The sequence below is a fragment of the Grammomys surdaster genome, unplaced genomic scaffold (assembly GCF_004785775.1).
Source record: "Grammomys surdaster isolate TR1022 unplaced genomic scaffold, NIH_TR_1.0 125889, whole genome shotgun sequence".
NCBI classification, from domain to species: Eukaryota; Metazoa; Chordata; class Mammalia; order Rodentia; family Muridae; genus Grammomys; species Grammomys surdaster.
This window is the reverse complement of record NW_021620714.1, coordinates 2,878,878-2,899,746: the sequence shown is the minus strand read 5'-3', so window position 1 is coordinate 2,899,746 and position 20,869 is coordinate 2,878,878. Positions and strand designations below refer to the sequence as shown.

The window sequence follows — 20,869 nt, the reverse complement described above, 5'->3', positions numbered from 1 at the left end:
AAAGGACTCACTTAGGGGGTAATCCTCAGGGTGTGGGGGGAATGGAAATGGAGTAATTTATGTGGTAGGGTCAAATACCACCTGGAGCCAGGGACAAAGTTGCACATTGGATCTTAGCAATTTTACCAAGTGTCAAATATCGCTCTTACCCAGTAAGAGCCACAAACACCAGAGGACTACACTCTGGGTTGGCCCAGGACAGATGGACGGGAATTCCTGAATTCTAGAAACACTCCATGTTCAACAGCACTTGCTATTCCTCCTGCTGCTGACTAAGAGGGGAGTGGCTTGGACCCTGGACCTCCTTTGGGGACAAGCCACTTGATATGGTCCCTACGAAGAGCAAGCATTACAAGCAGAAACCTACCTCGATATCGGAACACTCCAAACCAGCCTTCTCACTGTATCGCAGGAAGTCCTAGCGAGGAAGGGCGTGGGAGGGTGAATCACATAGTAAAATAGCCAGAGAGCCATAAAAAAAAAAAAAAAAAAACTTATCCTACAACCCAACAACACCCCAAAGACTTCCCTTCCCGGTGGAGGTGACAATGGTGAACAATGAGTCATGTTAGACATAGAGATGGAATATAACAAATAAACCGCAGGGAAGAGAAGGGAAGGACAGTGGGACTGTGAGAAGACGGACAGGAGAAAGGAGAGTCAAGTCTTTCTCTTCCACTTGACCTCTTGTCTCCAGAAGAGGAAAAAGAAACAGGCTAATTTGTTTAGAACATGATTGAACCTTAGGGACTATGTAAGGTCTCCAGACTCCGCCTATTCCCTCATATGCCATTCTGGCCTTACATGCTTGCTATTTTCTAGGGCTTTACTGTTTGTTTGACACAGGGTCTCACTTCATAGACCAGGCTGGCTACATACTCATGACCTTCTTGATGAGTGTCACCACGCACCTGGCTTATGCTTTAGTTTTCAAAGCCATTGAGTCTGTGGCTGGAACAAAATGAGAGAAGGGGCTCAGGGTGGAGGTACAGCATAGAGCCGAGGTTCTCAACCTGGGGGTCGCACGTCAGATACCTGCATAGCAAATATTTATACTTCGACTCGTAACAGTATCAAAATTACAGTTATGAAGTAGCATCAAAATTCTTCTATGGTTGGGGGTCACCACAGCGTGAGAAACTGTATTAAAGAGCTGCGGCATTAGGAAGGTTGAGAACTACTGGTACACAGGTAGGGCCCTTGGCTCAGTTCCCCAAGAAGGATGAAAAAGAGAGTGAGATGGGCATGAGCGTAAGATAAATCAAAGGAAAACAAAACAAAGTAAAACTGAAAACAAGCAACTTCGGGCAGAAACAAGGGCCATGCAAGCTATTCCATGCCGATTTCCAGCCCTGAAGGACGGTGTAATGGAGGTGTTCCCAAGCCCTATGCCCACGGCTCCTGCCAGAGGAGACCCTTCTCCAGCCTGGATCCCGGCTCCCAGCTTCTCACCTTGAGTAGCAGCTGGTACTTTGTTATTCTCTGAATGGGCTTGATGAGGAAGTCACTAAGGGTCAGCCTTTGATTGATCTCTTGTTTAACCTCCTGAAAAGCAAAGGTAAAAGGGGTGAGTGGCTAGTTTTTAAGATTTCCATAAAATCTTCCAAATCTTCACACTACAACTGTCTACTCTGCTGTTCATGTCTGAGCAATGCATCACACAGCCCCCTCCCCCCCATCCCCACCCCCAAAGGCCTTGCTTGGCTCCTGAATATTCACAGTGGACACTGTCAAACCATTATCTTCCACCTTAGTCCTGGGAGAAAAGCTGAAACCGGTACTATGCTCTCTCTACCACTTCAGGAAAGAATCAGGAGAGGGCTTTCCCTCAGACACAATAGGCCTACAAGGCTAGATCCTGAATTCTGTTCTCTCAACACACAGGGCTCTTTCTAAGGGTGCCAGGGGAGGGGTAGTGTTGCCTCTTCACCCTCAGAAGTGCTCCTGCCAGGCTGGGGAATCTATACACTTGGATATGCTAGACATGGGAATGATATTAGAAAGAAAAGATCCCAAGGCTTGGGGTGCTGTGGATGGATCAGTTCAAAGGCGTGAGAGACCAGCTAGAGGCTGAGAACATGGCTGACTGTGAAGTGACAGTAAACCCTTTAACCAGGGGCAAGCACTTAGCAACGTTCCTAGGGGTAGGTGGGGAGGAGTGTGGACACCTCAGTGCTCAGTGATCACATGAAAACAAGAGCTTCCACAGACAGTCTGTGACAGAGTCTTCCTGTAAACGGGGGCTTCTCAACAGAGCAACCTCAGCTCCTCCTCAAGCAAAGGCACATATGGGGATGGACTTAAGGTACCAGCTCTTCAGAGGCTGGTTTCCTGCCATGAAGACCACTGGCAGGGGGACCTGTGGATGGGGGACCTGGGGTGTGTCTCATTGCAGCTATCTTGGCCTGGGAGTGAAGGGAGCCTACAGGGAGCAGCTTACCTCAAAGTAGGCATCGTATTCAGCCACGATGTATTCAGAGCGCGGCTTGTTCTGGCAGTACCACACATAAATGTGCAGCTTCCGCTCCTGGTACAGAGGAAAATATGACAATCACGCACCTTGGCTATTGGCTCACCTCCCCCCACCCCCAGAGTCAAGGGTAGTTAAAGACAAGGAATGAACAGGACGGCGAAATGACCAAATATATTAAAAAAAAAAATAAAACCAGAGTGTTGAGAGAGAGCAAACTCGAGAAGAGCTGAAGATAGGAGGATTTTTAAAATGAGTATGTTGGCACCCGGGGAGATGGGGACAATTGGGGTGACACTCACATGTTTAATGAAGAGCTGGGCCAATCTGTCTTGCTCTTGGATACATTTTTCCAGTTCAGCCAGGAAAAAACTAAAAGGAGAGAGGAGGAGGAAGTCACACTACTTGGCGAGACATCCTCTCTCAGTGACAAGATGATTCATGACAGGGGCTTCCCCTCAAACACCCCGCTCAGGTCAGATGCAAGGGGCAGGTACCCCACTCTCAGGGAAGCTCAGAACTCACTCTTTATGCCAGTCATAAATCTGGTGGATGTTTCCAAACACGATCTTTTCTTTCCCTCGCATGTCCTCAGGGACCCCCTTCTCTTCTATTCTCTTCATGAAGCCCTGCACCACAGAGGTGACATTAGCGGCAGACTGCACAGACAGCGTTCTGGGCAAGACCCGTCCTTTAGCACCCATGTCAGCCCACACTCTGTGTCGATCTGAAGACAGCACTGTGGTAGCTTCTCCCACCCAACCAGGCCCTACCTCCCTCTAAACGCATTAAAGTATTTCAAGAGGAAAACAAAATCTGTCTCCATGGTTCTGCCTGAATTGTACTGTTTTTAGTTTCATTTCTGCAAATTACCAGAGAGTCAAATAAGCATAGCCACCAGTTTAAAGCACTTGGGCCCAGGTAGGGTCCAGTTTGCTCCTGATCGAGTGAGCACAGATACAGCCACCTCGCCATCTGCTCACCTCCACCACGATCCCCAGGTCCTTGACGTAGTCCTTCTCTGTCTGTACCAGTTCATTCAGAACAAACCTGAGCAAGAGAGAAGGACAGTGATGTTCCAGTTCCAATTGGTTCTTAAATAAGAGATATCATCCCTTCTCTGCAAGACAAGGTCTCCTATTTCCCAGGCTGGCCTTAAATTCCCTATATAGCCCAGGGTGGTCCTGAAGCTCTGTTCATCCTGCCTTCCTCTCCTGAGTGCCAGGATTAGAGATGTACCACAGCCAGTTTTAGGCAGTGCTGAGGACTGAACCTGGGACTTTGAATAGTCAAGGCAAGCAGTCGATGAAACAAGCTACGCCCCATCTCCTGTTGCAGAAATACAGGGTAGAAAGTACCTTTTGCAAAACTGAGGTATACAAGCTTTGCGACCCAGGGATTAACATGAGATTTTACTCCTTTATTTTGGCTCCATCCTAATCTTAGCAAAAGAGGAAAGGCATTTGTGTGATAAGCAGCCTTGAAAGGCTGCAGAGATACAGATATCTATATCTATAGAGATATCTATAGAGTACAGCTTCTATAATGCATAATCTGAAGTTAGTCAGGAATGTATCCGTGGTAACTGGCCTGGAAAATCCTCAGTCAAGGCCAAAGAACCTAGGTTGGCTGCAGATATTCCATGTTCACACCTCTGAATATAGCATTTCTTACCCTGGGATATAGGGCTGATAACAAGGTCATTTCCTTTCTGGGGTTCCTTGTGAATTATTTCCATCTCTTAGGTTTATATCTCTTAGAGCATTTATTATATACCAGTTACCCCATCTGGGTTTTCTCACGCTTATAACAAGGCAGGGATTGTAAAATCCTCTTATTTAAATTTTAAGATAGATGGAAAGATTAGGTGACTCATCCAAGCCTACACGAAGAGCGGAGATTTGAACCTAAGTGTTAAGGGTCCAAAGATTACTCTTTCACAGTAGCCTACTGCTTAGGGAACCGCCTGGCCAGGCCTCTGGCATCCCCCAAGTCTCCACCCCATTCCTTTCTTCAGTTCTGAGAGTCAAACACTGTACAGAAGACACCATGGTTCTGCACATGGCACAGAGGTCCTGTGTTTATAGGAGTCGGAAAGAGATTTGCCTGGAGGCACACCAGCACATATTTTTGGCCTGAGTGACAGAAGGGATAACATTCTGAGATGTCAAAGAAGAGTTGTAAGTAACTGTTACAACCCAGCAACTGTTCTAAACCCAGGAAGCAATTCATCTGAAATGCTTGTCCTCCACAGTACAGAGAAACCACTGAGTAGGACTGGGAGGGGTAGGGGGACTGGGAGGTGTCTGGGACCTCAGAGCATATGGAGGGAGCAAAGAACACATGCGTTTTTATCACTGAGCTCAGCACTTCCAGTTGGCTGTCTTCTTCCAACACACGAGCATGTGTTTCAGGCCACCGGAAGGAACCGGCAAGAACAAATAGAAGCCTTCAGATATATCTTTAGCAAGACCCAAGTTACTTCCTGGAAGAGAGTGGTTTGTGAAAACCCACAGGAAAGTGAGAATTCAGGGTTGGGCTAGCCCTTTGGAGAGGAAAGCTGGTGCTCTTCTGCCAGGTAGAGATATTTTTATCTTCAGTTGTTTGTTGACCAACGGAGGTTGCCTTGGTTTTTGAGTCTCTAGGAATGGGAGCTGCACTGGATTCTTATGAAGGGCCAAGAAAGTCCCTGGGGAGATGAGACACGATCAGAGAAGTCTAGCTGGTGAGGAAAGGAGCATAATCATCACCCAGTACTTGAGAGGCAGGAAAATCAAGAGTTTGAGGCCAGCCTGGGCTATTTAACAAGGCTCCTTCAGAAACAAGACAAAACAAAACTAGATCGATATACATGCATTTCAAGGCACTGCATGATCAACAGTCAAACAAACTGAAAATAATGCAATGCCTTTTCATGGCCAATCTCTACATTAAAAGTTACTCTCAAATGAATGTTACTCTTTGGTCTACCTGAAATTCTCCTGGCAACAAATGGATTTGACTTAGTTACTTTTCATTTGTTATGATAAAATGCCTGAGGAAAGCAACTGACAAGTGAGGATTTCTTTTGGCTCAGGTTTAAGGGAGTAAGCTCTACCATGGTAGGGAGGAAACAGTGTGTGTGTAGGGGGGTGGATGGTCACATTGTATCCACACAGATGAACACTGGTGTTCAGCTCAGATTCCACTTCGTTCTTTTTTATTTAGTACAGAACCCCATTCCCTGGGATGGTGCCATGTACGCTCAGGGTCGGTCTTCTAGAAACATCTTCAGACATGGCCAGAGTTGTGTCTCCCAGGGGATGTGCATCTGGTCAAGCTACCAGTGAAGATTAGCTATCTCACACCTTCACACCTGCCCTCTTTCACGCCGGTAGAGGATGGGTGACCTTTGAGAGCTTTGGCACTGGGTGTGTGCCACTGTGAAGACACTGTGGTTCCTTACTTCTTCCTGCTCCTTGTGCAAGGCCAGAACCATTTTAAGCTGCAGCCTTACCCATGCTTTATCTTCTTCATTCTGCTCTATTTTCTTTCTTCTTCAGATTCCAACCTACTACTTAACTTATTTTCTTTGTCTGATTTCTCCCATTAGAATGTAACCCTGGCAGCAGTGAGGGCTTTGTGTTGTTGCTCTGTGTGTTACTCACTGATCTGTCCCACTGGTGGGGCAGGTGGTGTGCTTAACAAGCATCTGATGAGAGGCAGGTCTCCTCTCAGCATCTTCCTCCTTCTATACAAACGACACTTTGTTTCCATCCTCTCTCCATGTGGCTCTCATTTGACTTCTTGGTGACCTCCTGCCATCCCCTGATGGTGCCTCCAGTGTCTACACCTCTGCTTCTAGCCTCTCACGGTATTTATACCTGAATATCATGTATCTGCTCTTTCATGTTGGCCATGAGATCCAGCAGGTTAGAGCCAGGGCATCAAGAGTCAGAGACATTCAACAGGTCAGTTTTTAAGAGCCTTCAGGATATGGAAAACGGAGGGTGTGTTGAAAGAGGGGGTGGTACAGCGGGCTAAGAGAGCAACAACTGTTTCTGGCTTGTTATAACAAAGTCAAGCAATATCTCATTTGGGTAATGACAAGTGCTCTTAAGGCCCATTCAGTAAGAGTGACAATTGGAAAGACTGGCTTTTCCAAGGACCATATGTTACAGCATTGCTTCCCTGACATAAGCCGTGCTTCACCTTGACCAAGGGATAGGAACGAGTTCCGACCACTCCCCACCCCCACTACTGTAACAAGCACGGGAGAAGCCAGGGAAGGGCACATGCTGTACAAGGCTCTGGAAACTTCACTTAGGAGATGACAGCTCATTCACATAATTCTTGGGAGTTCTTCTGACCCTGGAAAAGTTCTGGGAGTAAACACGGGTATCAGTTCCTCTCCTCTCCACCATATGGTGACAGCCCTGCTTTGATGCCAGGCTCTTGCTATGATGTTACCACTTTTGCTTCCAAGGAGACAAAGCTCTAAATGTTTACTTTGTATATTTGCCAGCAGCAAGAGAACTTGGATTATTGGACTCACTTAGTTCTGCTCATTTTTATGTCTGTGGTCTGGATAAAGGAGGCATGGATGTAAAGGAGAGAGGAAGACAGAGACTAAGATGGGACTCTCAATACTCACCTAGCCCAGTCTGCTTGCTACTCACAACCTCACACACTGAGTGACTGGAAGCTTGCTTCCAGAGAAATCGACTCCAAAGGAGAAAACTTAAGTTCTGGAGGAGTATGGTTCTGCTTTGCTGGTGTCTAGCATACTCTTCACTATCTCAAATACCAGGCGACTGACTTTGCATCAAGGTAGAGAACGCCGGTCTCGCACAGCGTGTGGGTTTTGTGAGGTGTGAATGGGATCTTACACTAGTCACTCAGAGTGAGAGGAGATTCATGCACAATGAAACCTACAAATAGATGTGAAATGAAAGACCTGGGAGAAGAAGCAGAACTGGGCCTTGCCGGCCTCTCTGTCGCTGTAGATCCACGGAAGCCACTCCCTTGTTCTCTTGACTCCATTATTTTCATTATTTTTTTAAAGCATGTTTCACAGTTGTATTAGATCTTGGTTATAGCCACATTTTGTCAATAACAACAATCTCACAGACTATTTCCCCAACCCAAGCTTCCTTCAAGCAGTGCCAAAGTGGCCTATTGATGTTCAGTGTTGTACTGTATAGACCTGGGCCGTCTTCACTGAGAAAGGATGCGAGTAGTTAGACAGACAGCACGGGCTGTCTAATCTCCTCCCTGCAACTGTCAGGCACACACACGGACCAGGATAGGGTGGCGGGCCACTTACATCCTGCCTCTCAGAGCCTTGGCTTTCTGTTCTTCTTCCAGGTTTCTAGGAGGTGTGGAAGGGGTCATCCCTTCATTCAGGCAGCCTGTAGGGTCCTTCAAGCTCCCCCGGTAAGAGCCTCCTTCCAGAGTCTAAAAAGAGAAGGATAAATAGCCTCAGAGTGAACCCTGGAAAGTTATTTACAAGCCCTGTGTCTCCCCATCTAGTCACAGGCACTGTGAAAACCAGCAGCCAAGGCTGTGTTCTCTGAACTACACAGTGAAGCATTAGGAAGCCAGAGGCTTCCACCTCCTTGCAGCAGGGAGCTGCCATCCACAACCAGGGCACACTACTCGTCCGTGTGATCAGGACACACCAGGAGTCTGTGTGATCAGAGCACACTAGGCATCCATGTGCCACCAACTGCCCAGACATAATGAAATTGTCACGGCTATTAATCTCTGGGTGAGGGCTCCAGCAGGAAAGCTAATTCTATACCAAATAAGGCATTGGGAAGGAAAACTGGTCATAGAACTACTTCATGCAAATTGTTAAGCTAAGGAAAGTAACAGAGGTAGGTGTTGGTGGAAAGCACACTTTGTTAGGTTAACTGCAATACTTTAGAAGACAATGAGGTAGTCGGAAAAATAGCCAACAGATGGAGCCTGTTCTAACATCATCTTTGCTAATGTTATTTACCAAGGGCTTTCTTTCATTAACCCTCATTCTTGTTAATTAAGGTGCTGCATAAGGTGCTTACTTGTTTGAGGAAACAAACAAACAAAGTAAGTGGATTGATAGAGTGATCTAGGAGCAGCTGAGAAAAGGAATCCGAGGTCTAATCCCAGATCTGATGATGTAGGAGACACGAAACTGTCCCGTGTGTCCCTGGATTTTCAGATCAGATCTTCCCTTTTAGCAAATTTCTAAAGGACAGAGATGATACTTGTATAAGCCCCAGGAAAAGTTAAGAGTGCTCCCCAGTGGTTAGCGTCTCTCTGTTGCTGGCACTGCTAACAGTAACATATTCAAGTTGCAACTGGTAGAGTAACATACTCTTTAGGACAAACTAACATTTTAATGTACTAAGCTGATTTGCTTAATGTATGTTTAGGATACCATATAGTTCTTTGAAGAGTTTTTAAATTTAGTTTTTTGGCAGTCTCATACATATATGCAATGAACTTTTGTTCTTTTTTTTTTTTTTTTCCTATTACCCTGTTCTATCCTACCCCTTCTCCACCAGAAAATCTTCTTTCCCAACAAGGCGCCTCCTACTTTCATCTCTGTGTGTGACCAATAAATAATAAATAAATAAACAAACAGAGTGCTTCCTGAGCATGGATGAGAGGTTACTTGAGTGTGACCAACTTATCAGTGGTTACACCACTGAAGAAAGTGACATCTCCCCCACGTAACTGTTAATAGTTGTCAGGGAGGGAGGCTCCTGAGCCCTTCCCTGGTTCATGATGAAATGTTGCTGGATCCAATCTTACGAAGGTTTTGGCAGATAACCATAGCTGCTTTGAGTTCATGGGTACAAGAGCCATGAGACATTGGAAGCCCAGGAGACAATGTTCTGCAACATTGCATCCTATCTTCTAGCCCTTGCATTCTTTCTAACTGTTCATCGGTGGTGTTCTCTGAGCCTGAGAGTGGGGCTATATGGAGTACAGGATCAGTGGAAGCAAACGAGGGAAACAATTGAGATCAGGGTCAAGGCAGGCATCCATAACACAAGCATGAAAGACAAATGCCAACTACCTGAGGTGCCTGAACACACCAGCCTCTGTGGTTTCCAGAAGGAAAGGCTTTGTTTAGCAGTCTTTGAAAACAGGTCTAAGACACAAGACACCAAGATCAAACAGTGCCGATCACTGAGGCGGTAGGCCTGGTCTTAAAACAGTCTGCATTTGAGAACATCCATTACTGACTCTCTTAGCTGCTACATTTCAACAGAAGCCAGAGGCAGGAAAGAACATTCCAGGGAAACAAATGAAAGCAAATGTGGTACCCAAGAGGAGAAAAGATGGAGAATATTAAGACTTTATTGTTGAACAGTGACATCAGCCTTCTCCCCCCACTCCCTAAATTGAGCAACTGTGTCAAGGGTCAAACACGTATCTGTTGCCAACACTGGAATTAGAAACACAGACAGTATCTTCCAGCTTGAGAGAGACAACTGCTTTTCCACTTGACGTAAAGGTGTTTACAGAACAAGTAATCAACCATGGAAACTGTTATATCCAGAGCAGCAATATAGGCTAAAAATAAAGAAAGGTCGAGAAGGGTTTAGCTACATTTATAGATGCAGGATCTGTAACCTGTTATTAAGGAAATTAGAATGTCTGGTGCTGAGGCTGGACAAGCCAGTGGACAGGCAGCTTTCCAATGCATGTCCCGTGGTGCCATCACCAGAGACAGGCTCCAGTACAGATGGACCCAGCCGGTGATGGATATGATTAGTACCTTTAACTTCCCATCTTGCTCAATGTCCTGTTGTGGCCTTTATTCTGTGGCCTGTAGGCTGGTGGGAAGGTGAGTGCCAGGCTCAGTGAGCAGGCCTACACCATTGCCTCCAGGATGCATGGCACAACTAGGTTGGCATGGGCCAATCCATCTACAGGGTAAAGGGTTTCTGGGGAGTCCAAGGTATCACACTTGAGAATTTCTCTCTTGACTTTGTATGAACAAAGAAGCCAGGTTATGTCTTGGAGAGGACTCTGGGACATCGTTAGAGCGTGGCATAGTGACAAGGAAATAGAGAGCCTGCTAGGCTCTTATGGTGGCCAGCCTGACTGGAATGATGGAGCTGGCTCTCTTGCTTAGAGTAATTTCAGAGTGATCCCTTAGAAGGTCTCAGCTGCCAGGGTTGGATACAGGGATCTCACTTAGGGCAACCAGGGCAACCTGTCATCTCTGGGGGAAAGAGACAGTGGCTGCCAGTTTGTCTCCACAGTAAAGGTGTCTGTCCCACCTGTGGTTCAGAGTCACAACATGCAGCAGATGAAAAGGAAACTGAATAAGAAAGGAGCAATACAAGTCCCTGTAACTGTCCATTCCCTTGCAGAAATGCAAAGAGGATTCAAATAGACATCTTACTGTGGAGAAAGGTCACTGTCCCGGTGAAATGGATGTGTTTCCTAGTTATGCCCAAGGTCCTTCCTATAAGCGCTTTCTTACTCTCCCTGCATTCACAATTAATGTCTTGCCTGTATGTAAAAAAAAACCAAGCATCTACCATATTATACACTGAATGCTTGAGATGCTGGAGAAATGAGGATGGGTAACAGCCTCAGACCTCCATAGTCTAACCCACACTGGGAGTTCTAACAGATGGACCACAGAGGATATCATGTGGGCAGGTGGCTCCATGGTGGGAGAGAAAGAGAAAAGAAAGACTCTACAGAAAGGCAAGGCTGAGTCAAATTATCCCTTGGTGTCCTGGGGTACTCAGGACCCCTTGGCATCCCCAAATCCAGGGTGCTCAGGTCCCTTTAAAATACTTAGTGTTTCCACAACTATGTTCACTCACCTATATAGTTAACTGATTTTTGCATTATTTATAGTATAGAATATGATGTAAAGGCTATAGAGTGATTGTTACACTGTCTTGCTTAGGGAACAAGGAAGAAAAGAGTCAACACATGTTCAGTGCAGATAATAATTTCTTGATTTCTCCCCCAAAGAGCTTTGATCTGAGGTTGGGTGAATCTACAGAAAAGGAACCCGGGAATGTGGAGAACTGGCTATTCTAAGATTTAAAAAAAAAAAAGAGTTCACTGGATATAGAAACTGAAGAACATTTATTTCTGGCAGGAACTGCACTGTGAGAGAAAGATCATGGAGTGAAATCACATGAGGTGAGCTCAAACTGTGTTGCAGGTAGAACTGGATATGTGAGGATCTGGACTGGCAGGAGATAGTGGTAATGAATGGTGTGTGTGTGTGTGCGCTGAGATGGGTGCTAGTGAGTAGAAGTGGATGCTAGTGAGTGGGGAGGGTACTAGTGAGTAGGAGTACCAGATACCAGTGAGCAGGGGTGGGTGCCAGTGAGTAAAAGTGAGTGCTAGTGAGTAGGGGTGAGTAGTAGTAAGCAGAGTGGGTACTAGTGAGCAGAGGTACTGGGTACTAGTGAGCAGGGGTGGGTGGGTACCACAGAAAGAAGACATGAGCATCAAAGTTGGAACCTGGAGATATACAGAGGAGATCCTAAAGACCCTTGTCCGTGGCATTAAGCAGGAGAATAAGGCTGGATTTAAGTTTTAGAAAGTTCACTCTCAACATTCCACTAAGCCATCAGAGTTGAGTGAACTGGGTGGGTGTGCCACCTATGACAAGTGCTGAGATGGGGCTTTCTTCTTGGAGGCTCAGTCCTGTCTGCCAGGCAGGTGGCAGAATCCTGGGGGCTCCAGGCCACAGTAAACAGACACATTAGACTCTCCCCTGGCCAGGAAGCTATGGCTCTCTAGATTTGAAGGATAAAACCAAATGGTATCATCTATTAAACTAAACATTCCCTGTCACCAATCTACTGGCAGACAGATACCAAGTTCCCACATGCCCACACAAGGTCATGGAAGCTGGAGACAACGTGGTTTTTCGATTGCCCTAAGAGCTAACATTTGTAGGTCCCTGCTTATCAGTGTGTGAAGCATGGTGGTGCCTAGGCAGCCATCTTTACTCTCTTGAGATTAGATTCAGGTCAACAGATTCATCATCATTATCAGGAGGGGTCAAACAGACCAAGTCACTCTCCAGAGTAGACAAAGACACGGCTAGGGCTCTGTTATCAGTAGGAGCCCCTCGGACCTTTGCCTTCCAGTTCCTCACACACTTGCTACCTGTTACAAAACCAAAGCTGCTAAAGAATGAAAAGTCTTAGCAAGACTCACGTGGAACAACAGAAAAAGTGTTTGTTTCTGAGTTTAAGACAGAACCCAGGAAAAGTGGGTTAGCTCTGTGGGGGGAGGTGTGGGCAGGCTAAAGAACTCTGAAGGGCCCCACATGCTCAGGAGAGTGGAGGCTCTCCAGGGGTATAACTGCATAGGAGGTGAGCCTTTGAATCCTGCTTTCAATCTCCAGTAGCAGTGTCTGGGCAGCAGAGGCGGAACCATGCTGCAGCCATAACCAGGGCAGCCCTGGGACCTAGAATATGGGGGAATCTCACAGCCCCCAGGAGTCAAATGAATTCAAAGTGCAGAATTTGATGCTATTGCTTGAACAATTGTTCAAAGAAAGCAGACAGACTCCAGACCAAAATACCGGCCTATCAGAAACTCCTTAAAATGGAATCAGACTCTTAATTGGAAAGGGGTCTGTTAGTTCTTCCTCATGCCACACTAAGATAACCCCTCCAGGTCCAGGTTCTGTCCCCTGGAGCAAGCATTAGACCAATCCTTCATTTCCACAACAGCACTTCAGGGATTGGCAGACAGCCCTCCTTATGTGTCTCTCCTCAGACTTAATCTCAGTTTCTTCAACTTTCATTCAAATAACATGAACTACATGGTGTTGCTTACTTCCTCTGGGGCCCTTCCAGTTCCTTCAAGAACATGCTAGATGACTTCATGAAGAGATTACTCACACATAGCTCTTAAAAGTGTGGTCAGAAGGCCTGGAGCTCAATGGTACCACTGCGCTTGACCTTCATGCTGAACTTTGGACAGGTCTGTGATGTCAACATAAACCCTGAACTTTAATTGGATAAGTCCGTGACAACACTGGCTACTTTGGACACCTCTCTGTGGCTGTGTTCCATCAAATAAACCCTAGAACTTTCTAAAGAGCTCTTCGACTCTTTTCTTTGAAGCCAAAAGCTAATGGTGAACAAATAGGTATACATCTTAGAGTCTAAATGCAATTTAGTGTTTTCAAACATGGTTGAAACATCCTTCATTTGCTGTTGCTCCGTGGCTACACCACAGTGGGATGGGAAAGAAGGAGAAAAGAAAAAGAATCACATTTTGGTGGGAAAATTCTAAGAAACCAAACCACCACGCCCTCATTCTTTTCTTAATATGTGTTTGGTTTCTTACATTATGCCAAAGATATCACTAGATTGTAGTTCCATGTAGATCTTCAAGAAGTTAATTATTGGTGGGAAATGTTAGTGCTCTTCTTCTTATGGTAAATGCACCACAGAAAGGGTGTCTATTCAGCAGCTATTTATTGAGTCTGTGATCAGGCCTGTGAACAGTAACCTCAAGCCATACTTTCTTTTCTCTGGGACATTTGCCTCTGTGGGGCTTCCCAGTCGTTTTGCTCGTGTGTCTAACACTGGACCCTGTGACCATATAAACCAGGGACCATGGTGCAAAGGCCAGCAACGGTAAGAGTCAGGGTAAAGGTCACCCCACATAGAAACAGATATGGATCTTTGGAAACCAGTGTTCATGAAGAACCTATTAAGTGTAAACGGCTACTACATATTGATGGAAGAAAAAAATAATACTGCCTGAAATAACTAGTAAGCAGAGAGAGAAGCGGCAACATTCAGCCATTTTAACGACAGAGCTGTCTCTGATGGCATGGAGCTTCGGGACCTGTGGTGGAACTTCAGAGGAAATCTGCCAGGACTGGCAAGGGAAGCCTTTGTGAGAAGAGATTGAGTGGGACCCTGAAGGCCTACTGTGCATTAGATAAGCAAAAAGAAGAGGGAGATCATTCCAGAGAAATGGGACGATAGCAACAAAAACTTGAGAGAAGAAAGACAAGCCCGTGATGCTGTAAAATCAATGATGTGACTGGAAATAAAAAGCAAAGCAAAACAACAAGCAAACAAACAAACAAAAACCCAAAAGCCCACAGGGAGGGTAGGGGAAATGGCATGAAAGTGGACAGCCTCCCAGAGCTTGCCTTCTTACCAGAACCAACATCTACAGCCACCATTTGCTCTGTATTTACAACCATTAGGCCGCTTGCCTGAGAGAGGATGTCCCACAGTCCTCCAATCCCTGGGCCAAGTGGAGGTGGGTTAGTATTGGAAGAACAACGACTCAGCCAAGTGACAGAAAAGCCAAACAGGAGGCACAGACGACAGAGGAAGACAGGAACACGCTTCCAACCTGTCTTATTGCTTACACATAAAAAGATGGGGGCAGAGAGACAGCTGCATCCAGGAAAACTGTCTGTGGGGGGAGCATTAGCACATCACTGAAATCCTGATCCAGCTCAGGCTAATTGCCCTACTTTGTGATATTATGATTAGCCTATAATTAAGATTGCCACAGGCTAGACCAGTTGGTGGTGGTGCATGTTTGTTTTCCCCTAGGGACAGAGACACATTCGGCTCTAATTTTCCATGGCATGGTTATTTACATGTTTTTATTCCTCTATGATCAGTTGTCTAATTTCTAAGGCTTGATAAACTAGGGAGTCTCTAAATAAAATGTCCTGGTTCTTTAAAACACCCAGACCACACTCCGTCTCAGCAGCACAGGACATTGGCTTCAGCAGCTGAGTGCCACGTGTCTGGGGACCAGTTGGTCAGTTTCAGTGAGTATATTTGCTTTGGAAACTTTTCACCTTTTGTCCACCTCAACACTAAAGGCTCTGCTGATTCCCTATGCCAATTTCCACATAAAGCTGAAAAGGCCCCTGAGGCAGTTTTATTTTTTTATTTTTTTGTTTTTTGTTTTTTAAGGAAACAGCATTATCTGCAATGGGAATATGTGACAGTAGGATTTGGGAGACTGGTTCACAGCCCCATTTGAGGTCCTGGGAGCCACACGGAGGTGAGAGGTAACGCAGAGCTGCCTCCAGCATGCCCACTTACCAGCTTACTTTTGACCAACTTTTCTATTGCACTGACAAGGTCTGCAGCAGTAGGCACATCAGTGGGAGCCTGCCGGGCTGCTAGCAAAGAGGACTGCAAGACACGGACAGCAAAGGAAAAGCGGATTAGCGAGAGGTGAGGAACACAGTTAGGAAGCAAACCACACACTCCAGAGCTCCAGGCTAGGAAAGCACAGTGTTCAGAGGACAGAGACAACAGAGGTAGATGGGGTGGTTAGTGGCGGAGAGGTAGGCCTGCATATCCCTTGTGAGGGATTCTGGTCAGTGACAAAATACAGATGGGCCTGGTTTTCCTTAGAGGCTGATGGGAGGGGTCATTGAATCCCCAGGAAACCCACAGGCAAGGGCTATGCTTACTGATAGCCGAGCAGGGGGAGCTGCTCTGAGGGAGATCAGGACTTCAGCCTTTGTGGTAGCCCGCTGCTGTTCCATGGTCTAGAAGGTACGAGCAATTCCAGGCTCAAATGTGGGTGAAGGAGATAAAGTCCTGCCTTGCTACAGCCTTAGCTCTGGGTCGACACTGTGTTGAGCAATTGTGACACCTCTACCCCATCTTCTCCCTCCCTTCCCTTCTCAGTCCTACCTCCCACCACACACACGTACTCCCCCAACCCCCCACCCCCACCCCGGGCACTGGGAAAGCTCCCAAAAGACTTGTGTGTCACATGCTGGGACTCTCAGAGGCTGCTCACAGCAAACAGAGACTCAACTACAGGTCTCTCTGTGTACTTCCCCTGGACCAGCGGCAAGGCTTTGTGTAGTGGCTGTTTGCATAATGGCTGGGTATTCTTGCCCCACAATGAAGGAGCCTTTGGTTATTAGTCTACTTGCTTTTTCCTTCTTCCATCCTCCCGAGATAAAGCTAGGGGAGAGATGGCCAGCTCTGTATCTACATGTGTGCTTCTAGTCCAGTGCATCAGGAGAGGGAGGAAAGGGGAGAGGGGAGAGATGGGAGGGCAGAGGGCACAGAGTAGACAGCAGTGGTGTTCCCAGGCTGAGACACGAGGAGAATTACTTATAAGCATAGAAAGAGCAATGTCCTGGCCTTGGCCGGGATTCAGTTTCTCCCTTTAGGTTAGAGAAGAGTTTCAAAAAGAACTTTTGCGTTTTTGCTTTCAAGATTGAGGGACATCAAATAAATGCAATTAGGAAAGATAGAGCAATACTGTCTTTCCTCTTTGGGGAGAATGCAGAAAAAATGTCTTGGTTTGAAAAATCAAGTTGCCATCTCTGATTGGATAATTTTACTTCTGGTAACTCATTCAAGAGTCAGATGTCCAAAGAACAGGAGCTGGATCTACACAATAATCTTCAGGGGTATTACTCAGAGGTGCAAGGACCGGAAACACCTAAGGCTGTCCCACAAAGGTCTGCTCATGACAATTATGGAGCATACAGGTCAGTAAAATATCCTCCGGTTACTGAATTAAGGTTGAACAGGTAACACTAATAAGATTCTGTAAACTGGGAGTAGATAAAGCATTGACCGACATATACACTGTGGAAGTGGGAAACATCCAGGAACGTGAACAAAGGACACAAGACACGGGGAACAAAAGAGTCTTTGTTGAACCTTAAAAGATTGAGCTTCCAGTTAATGGTCCTTCCAGGGCTGGCGGGGCACACCTGGGGTTTTAACATTCAGTAGGCAGAGGCAAAAGGACTGCATCAAGTTCAGGGCCAGCCTGGTCTATGAAATAAGTTTCAGGCTAGCCAAGGCTAGTGAGACTCTGTCTCCTCAAATCAAAAATTTAACTCTACTTGCTAGGAGTGCTAAGTAGGACTTATTCCAATTCCAAATATTTCAACAAAAAACAAGTGGACAGAAATCACACAAGCCAGCGTGGGGAGAGCTAACATGTCTAAAATGGGATTACTGCCATGCACTAGGTACAACAAAGAAAAGAACCACATAGATGCCTGGGTAAGTCTGTATTCTCAGTTAAAAATTATCCAGGAACAGCCTAACATCCATTCGCCCCCAACAGACTGTGTGAGGGGAGAAAGGTGAAGAGGAAGCATCTCTGCCTCTGGGATAATCTCTTTGGGTACAATGTCATACTTCTCAATGTTGTTTTCTTTCTCAATGGCCCAGAGTCAACTTGGCCTAGAGACTAGGGTCCAAACATCTCTGTAGAAAGGGACACAACTGTAGGGTAAGCACCATGGAAGGCACAGGGAAGAACACAGTGAGAGCCAGAGACAGCCAGGTGAGCTACCACTACCGCCACAAAACGACACTCGGAAGATAACAGCAAGTGCAGTTGAAAGCTGCAACTTCCGCTTCAGTGACCAGTGTCAAGCTACTATATAAGAAGGCAGGAAAAAGCCGATGGATCCCAGGCACAGCTGTGAGGGAAGCAAGGAGAAACAACACAACAGCTCCAGTCCAGCATGGTGGGTGGCACAGGCCTTTAATGCCAGCGTTAGGGAGGCAGAGACAAGTGGATCTCTGCAAAACTGGGGCCAGTCTGAGCTACATAATGAGCTTCTGGCTGGTCAAGGCTACATAGTATCAAAAGAAACAAAGCAACCCCACAGCCGGGCGGTGGTGGCGCACGCCTTTAATCCCAGCACTTGGGAGGCAGAGGCAGGCGGATTTCTGAGTTCGAGAGTTCGAGGCTAGCCTGGTCTACAGAGTGAGTTCCAGGATAGCCAGGACTACACAGAGAAACCCTGTCTCGAAAAACCAAAAAAAAATAAACAAAACAAAGCAACCCCACATTGTGGGTCAGTGCCTGGGAGTCAAGACCTCAGGAGGCAAGGCACCACTTGAAAACAAGTAGAAAGAGCTGACCACTGGGGCATTAGTGGAAGAGGGGACATGGACCTTTCCAACCAGCGAGCAGAACATTTCACAAAACAAAAGGCTGTGGCAATTCGACATGCTTTGCTTTTCCATAATTGACAACAACCCTCCATGAGCATCTCTACTTCACATTCGGAGATGGCTGAGTTTTATCAGCACTGGCTGAAGAAGTGACTGTGGTTAGACTTTTAGGGCTGAATGCAGAAGACAACTAAAACACAGGTTGTGCATCAGGCATTCCGCAGCAATTGCCACCTGGGGCCTCACAGATTCCTTTTAGGACTGCTGCCTGCAAATACAGAACCACGGGACCCTTTGTGCGTTCCCAGGTGGATTTCTACTTTAACTGGTCTTTGCATGTCCCTGCACTTCCCAGAACAAGGCCAAGCCTCCATGATCATGGGGGAGGACACCTGCTCACTGACACCCGTGTCACCGAGGGGAGGGCAGCACTGATTCCTGCCTCACATCCTCAGGAAGAGGAATCTCAGCAGAGCTCCTACCATCTCATCCTGGGTGGGGTCGTTGTCAAAGATCTTCATGGGCGGTGGGAGGGGGGTGTGTGACTCTTCATCTGGCTCATCTTCACCCCAACCCTTCTTGCTCTTCTAGAACAAAAGGACACCAATCAGGCACTGCCACATCAATAAAAGATGCAAATAAGTCAGGACTTGACATTTAAAAGAATAATTCTTAAGGAGAACTACTCAGGAAGGGGGAAATTGAAAGTTTTTTTTAAAACTAAGTTTCTCCTCCCTTTCCAACCCCCACTCCTTCTTCCCCCTCTTCTCCTCACCCCCCTGAGCTCCCCCTGCAGCCCCCACTCCCTCCAGGTCCAGACTGGCCTTGAACTCATGATTCCTATGTCTGCCTTTTGGGTGCTGGAATTACAGGAAAGTATGTGTCACTACACCACACTTAACTTCAAATTTTTCTGAAGGGCTATTAAACTACCATCCAAATCTCACCAGGGTTTTATGCCATCTCTAACTTGAGAAATGACAGATGGAACAAAATTACAAGGCAGAGTCTGGTTCTGCATCAGAAAGATTGGAGTAGGCTAGTTATGCAGATAAAACGGGCATTTTATTCCCCAAGCCAAAACACACTCCCTATAGTTTTATTATAGAATCTCAGCTCTTCAAGAACCCAGCCTAACTTCTTGGCTCAAACCCAGTTTTCTGTGACTAATGTGAGATCAGAAGGTCTCATTTCATCGTCATCAGCTGCCTCTAAAGTGCCTCAGTGAGCTGAGTGCTGCCCACTGTGGCCTTCATGTAATCGTCATAGCTAGCCCTCTGCAGCTCCTTTATTTACCTCCTGAGTGCTGGGACCAAAGGAGGCCACTACCACTGCCTGCCACTGGCAGCACGCTTTACAGGTGACACTGCTCAAAACACTTGACTTCAGCTCTGCCTCTGGTTTTCAGAGTGACACAGTCTCTGGCCTTGCATTCTTACTCTGTGTCTGGCCAGTTTTGATGTCAGTCATCCTCAGTAGACACAGGAGACTGACTGCCTCCTCTCTGGCCAGAGATTCCTATCTCTGAATCTGGAGAATCTTTGTTCCTGTCTACTTGATGGTCATAGTGCTTATCAGTCTGTGAATGGGGCACACAGATCAAGGTAGTCAAGGCTCAAGAACGGGAAATTCAAGTACATAGTACTAGAGGTGGTAGATCTGCTTATTACATGACTAGGAGGGAAGCATGTCAGGGGTCTCTTGTGGCAGAAGAGAGCGGGCCCTTGTAAGTACCTCATCAGCACTGTCTCCCTGAGGGGTCGTCTCATCCCCAGGCTTGGGTGATCCCAGGTCGAAGCTCTTCCGCCCATCTCTGACTTTCTTCTGCTTTTTGATGTTTCCATCTGCTTTTCCGCTGTTGAGGCGGCGCACAGGGCTGGTCAGCCACTTTTTGAGGGTGTTGGTGGAGCGTTTGGGACCGGGGGAACTGTGGATGGAGTTCAGGGAGGGCTGAGACTGCAGGTTGGCCACGGACTCGGATTTGCCCCCATTCTCACTGGAGGAATGAGAGTATGAATCTGAGGAAGAAGGACAAACAGAAACATCATGTCAGAACCTGTTAAAGTAGGCTTTGAACTGATGAGTAAGACAACAGCTCCCTCAGGGAGCTTTGTCATAAGGTAAAAGTACGACAAGGCCAGCAGTGGACGCAGGTAAGAGACAGCAGTAACAGTTGACATTGATTCAAATGTTTACATTCGAGATGCCATTCCAGGATTTATAGAAACAGAAACTCACAGGAGACAAAGGCTCCTGTATCCATGGAGGTTATATTCTGATGGAAAATACAATAGACCATGATAACAACAAAATAGGTAAAGTATCATATATAATGAGAAGCGCTATATTAAAAAATAAGCTTGGGCTGGGCTGTGGTGGGGCACACCTTTAATCCCAGCATTTGGGCAGGAGGCAGAGGCAGGTGGATCTCTGAGAATTTGAGGCCAGCCTGGTCTACAGAGTGAGTTTCAAGATAGCCAGGGCTATA

The 20,869-nt window shown here is 46.5% G+C and overlaps 1 protein-coding gene across 3 annotated transcripts in view; it reads right to left on the bottom strand.

The window, feature by feature from the left end:
- The window catches only part of LOC114608288 (kalirin), a 110,133-nt gene that overhangs the window by 47,476 nt on the left and 41,788 nt on the right, over nt 1–20,869 (bottom strand). For 2 of the 3 annotated variants that reach the window (XM_028752227.1, XM_028752228.1), the window contains exons 2-10: nt 20,116–20,399; nt 18,864–18,965; nt 7,776–7,906; nt 3,454–3,520; nt 2,996–3,099; nt 2,773–2,842; nt 2,441–2,527; nt 1,453–1,545; nt 368–418 (exon numbers count right to left, since the gene is read on the bottom strand). In XM_028752227.1, the coding sequence (XP_028608060.1) occupies nt 368–418; nt 1,453–1,545; nt 2,441–2,527; nt 2,773–2,842; nt 2,996–3,099; nt 3,454–3,520; nt 7,776–7,906; nt 18,864–18,965; nt 20,116–20,399 (989 nt within the window). Of the gene's footprint in view, nt 1–367; nt 419–1,452; nt 1,546–2,440; nt 2,528–2,772; nt 2,843–2,995; nt 3,100–3,453; nt 3,521–7,775; nt 7,907–18,863; nt 18,969–20,115; nt 20,400–20,869 lie in introns of all 3 variants that reach the window. The other variant, XM_028752229.1, reaches the window with a different exon arrangement.